The 4,440-nt window shown below is 43.4% G+C and overlaps 1 protein-coding gene across 1 annotated transcript; it reads left to right on the top strand.

The window, feature by feature from the left end:
• Positions 1-939: 939 nt before the first annotated feature.
• On the top strand, positions 940-4,440 carry foxf1 (forkhead box F1). The gene is made up of 2 exons (XM_022743703.1): positions 940-2,214; positions 3,357-4,440. The coding sequence occupies exons 1-2, from the start codon at positions 1,236-1,238 to the stop codon at positions 3,518-3,520; spliced, it is 1,143 nt and encodes a 380-aa protein (XP_022599424.1). The 5' UTR covers positions 940-1,235; the 3' UTR covers positions 3,521-4,440.

The following is a 4,440-nucleotide window of genomic DNA, read 5'->3' as shown; positions in this document are numbered from 1 at the left end:
TCCTGGATCATTCGATGGTAAAACTGCCGGCAGGAGTCGATCTCAAGTCCCAGTCCGGGTTTCTGTGCTCAAAGCTCGGCAGTCCGGTGTTCACTCCTCCTGCGTCCCTGCGTAAATATTATGACTGCATTACACAAACAATATTCATGTGTAAAAAAAGTCCAGTATCTACACAAGACGCTGCGAACAGACGGGCATATCGCATCAGATTGAGTATTAGCTGATCTAACGGGGCTTTTGCTTGATTTTTTATTTAAAGAAGGCCAGGGAAAATGTTTACATTTTGCTGTATAAACATCCTGCCCATGTTCCTGTCTATCTTTTACAGAAATCAGGAGGGTGGTTTTGAATACGAGGCACATGTTCTCTGGCAAATGGTTTTCATGCGCTAAAAAGGTTTTTTATAAAATATTTCAGGAGTTTAATAACAATGGAGACATGACCTATTTGCCGTGCTGGTGCATCCACCGTGTTGGCTTGAAACGGAGAGATACTGTTTGCACTGCAGGCTTATGAGTCTACGCTGTTTATATCACAACGTTCAGTGTCAAAGAAGAAAGGAGAAAGAAATAATAATGAAATTCAGTTTTATTAGAAAATAAGAAATCTGCATCTAAAGGCCCTGCCCAGTGTAGTTACTATCAACAGGCTACTGCGTGATCATGTAATACATTATTATCCATATGAATTTCTTAAAACACTATTGCAAATATACAGATATAAGTTATTACAGGCTGTATGGGATATATATATTCCCTATTTAAATGCAAGGAAGGGAAAAAAACATTTCCCTGAAAAGTGAACGCACACAGATGTGCATGCTCACAGCCCACCACTGGAGTAGGAGGGAACTGGGCGGGTCCCAACATTAGGATGGCCAAGACATCCAGCTTCCAATGCGCTGATGGCAACAGATAAGTAAAAAGTGAGGTCCTCGGACGCACGACAACACACCAACTGAAGTGGAAAGCGGCTCCTGTTCTGCTCCTTATCCCATTTCGGACGCTGCGAACAAGGCGGTCCGGCTTCAGACTGCTGCAGGACTGAATCAAAGGGAAGAAGGCAGAGTTAAGAGGACAATCTCGCCTTTGGCTTGCGCGTTAAGTTTGACTACGTTTAATTTTTTTTCTTGGCTCTTTATGCCAGCGAATTAGTATCCAACTTTGTTGTGTGTATAGGTGGAAAGGTGGAAAGCAACGATTTTTGTTTACTATCTCGAAAACTAAATTCAACTAATGACGGCAGAGGTGCAGCAGCCCCCAGCGCAGACTCCTGCCCAGAGCAGCCCGATGTCTGCTCCGGAGAAGCCGCACGGACAGACGGCGGTGATGGAAACCGCTTCCTCCACGACGAAAACCAAAAAGACAAATGCAGGGATCCGTCGACCAGAGAAGCCCCCTTATTCATACATAGCTTTAATAGTCATGGCTATACAGAGTTCTCCAACTAAGCGCCTGACGCTCAGTGAAATATACCAGTTTCTGCAGAGCCGCTTCCCGTTTTTCAGAGGCTCATACCAGGGATGGAAGAACTCCGTGCGTCACAACTTGTCTCTGAACGAGTGCTTCATTAAACTGCCCAAGGGCCTCGGCCGGCCGGGGAAGGGCCACTACTGGACTATCGACCCGGCTAGTGAGTTTATGTTCGAGGAAGGCTCCTTCAGAAGGAGACCCAGGGGTTTTAGGCGCAAGTGCCAGGCGCTAAAGCCCATGTACAGCATGATGAACGGCCTTGGATTCAACCACATCCCCGAGTCCTACAACTTCCAGGGGAGCGGCGGGGGCCTATCCTGTCCGCCCAACAGCTTGTCTCTGGACAGTGGGATTGGGATGATGAATGGACACTTGGCAGGTAACATGGAGGGTATGGGTCTGTCCGGGCACTCCATGTCACACTTGTCGACCAACAGTGGACATTCCTACATGGGAAGTTGTACAGGATCCACTGGGAGTGACTATCCTCACCACGACAATTCCGCCTCGCCCCTGCTCACCAGCGGGGGAGTCATGGAGCCTCACCCCGTCTACTCGAGCTCAGCCTCGGCGTGGGCTCCAGCCCCCACGGCCTCACTGAATAACGGTGCTTCCTACATTAAGCAGCAGCCTCTGTCTCCTTGTAATCCAGGGGCGAACCCGCTGCAACCGAGTTTGCCCACACATTCCCTAGACCAACCTTACCTGCACCAGAACGGGCACAGTACCACAGATTTACAAGGTGGGTCAATATTTCAACTTCATAATGTTGCATAAAAAAAATGAAGCTGATTTTATAAAGGAAAGTGAAATTAAAGGGACAAATATGAAGTATGAATATTTATTTCCCATTTTTACCAAACCACTTAATTAGCCTATCAGATAGCACAGTTTCATGTTTAGTATTTTCTACACATGATCAAGCCTGGTGGGTTTACATATTTGTAAGGTTGTATGCCAAAATGGGCCTAATGGAAATAGTGAGGTAGCCATAAAGTTTTCGAAACGCGCTGTATTTTGCAATCAGTGAATCACAGGCTTATCTGAGCTGTACAAAGCGGAAGACGAATTCAAATTAAGACCATTAAGGAAAATGATGCAACTAAAAAAAAAAACATGCATGTTTTCTCCCACGAAAATTACCTAAGCTTAGTCAATGTCCTGCTCCCAATTAAATAGAGCACAGTGATCCTCCAAATAAAACCCAGATATGTGGAGTCTCAAACTCGCTTGGTCTAAATTTCTAGAAGTGGTACAGAAAAAGAAAAAAAAAAGGAAAAAAAAAAGAAAATCAGAGTGAGTCTACCGGGACAGTTTAGAGCAGTGCCAATCTCCGGGCAAGCAAAACAAGCGCGGTTAGGTCCAGCCTGCCTTGCCCCGAGGCCCTCAGTCCTCCGGGACTGGCGTGCAAGAGGGCCACTGTCAATTAGCCCTGCAAGCCCGCCTCCCCCTCTCACTATCTTAATCTTGCTTGCTAAATGGACTTCAGAAATATATAGGCATGCACTCGAGTCAGTGAAAAGGCCTATATCTACAAATTAAATGTAAATTCGATGTTAAAATAGAAATAATAAAATATGCTAGACAGGTATCAGTTTGGGTATGCAATCCATTTATTTAACCACTAATGATACTACTCTATTATTATTATTACCATCATCATTATTATCATTAAAGTCAATGGAAAGGCTCTTAGGGTAAATGTGTAATATCTTGGGTAATTAAATCTTAAAATATTAAAATAATTCTATTATTTTTAGATGTCAGAACATCAGGTAACTATATCTTAGAAACTGGGAGGATATATTATTTTAATTCATAGACAAAGTCTCAGTAAACCTTGTGACATTACAGATGTTCATGATTTAAAATACCTTTGTGCAGGTATTCCTCGGTACCATTCCCAGTCTCCCAGCATGTGTGACCGAAAGGAGTTTGTCTTCTCGTTCAACGCCATGACGTCCTCAGCGATGCACTCACCGAGCAGCGGCTCGTACTACCACCACCAACAGGTCTCCTACCAGGACATCAAGCCCTGCGTCATGTGATGCCTCCACGGACAATCTGCAAGACCAGAGGACGGTGTCACAGACTCGAGGCGCGCAGCAGAGTGAACTGAAACGAGAACAAACGAGTAAATAACCACTGAGAGACATGAAGGCATATGCCCCCGGCCCTGGAGAGTTGCTCACCGCTTCAAGTGGACCGGACTACTTCTCTGTACTGGTTCCCACAGCGACAAAGACACGGAGACAGGCCAAATCATCACCAAAGCAACCACATAATAATAATATATAATAATAAAAAACTTTTTTCATGCCATCAACATCGACCAGCGGGGAAAGACTGGGCGTATGAAACCCTGCTGCTGTTTGGTACTTAGTCCTGCAGAGCGGATGACTACCACTTCACACCTTTGTTCATGTTTATTCTTATTGTTAAAGTAGGCCAATGTAAAAAATGCACACTCATTTTCTTCATCTGAAGTTTTTACTTTTCTTTGACAAATTAGACTGAGGCTCTTTATTTGGACGTACATACCAGCATTGAATTTGAAATGAACAATTATGGACATTACACATATACTGTAAGTCCATATATACTGTGTAAAAACGATGAAGGCACTTTTTGAATAGCCTATAAGCGCAACTTTTTATTTATTCTGTAGGCCTGCATATTTTAATTTCAGGCGAATTGGCCAAGGAGGTATATGCTTTATTGGCAATATTTGTCAGAACGCTTATTATTTGTTTTAAAATGAAAATTGAGGATATATTGTAAGCACTGTTATGTTGTTTGTGGTAGATATATGTAGACCATTACTTTCAGCACTGTATACTTGTATATTGTTAGGAAAATTAGTGAGGGCTAATCTTTTGGCTATATTACAACAAATCATTTGTTGGACGTTGAAGCCTAAATCCACAAAAACAAGACATATTTCGATTTTATCACACACCTATAATCT

Source organism: Seriola dumerili, unplaced genomic scaffold, assembly GCF_002260705.1.
Source record: "Seriola dumerili isolate Sdu_G_001 unplaced genomic scaffold, Sdu_1.0 BDQW01000003.1, whole genome shotgun sequence".
NCBI classification, from domain to species: Eukaryota; Metazoa; Chordata; class Actinopteri; order Carangiformes; family Carangidae; genus Seriola; species Seriola dumerili.
Note: the sequence above shows the minus strand (reverse complement) of the source record. Positions and strands in the feature narration are given on the sequence as shown.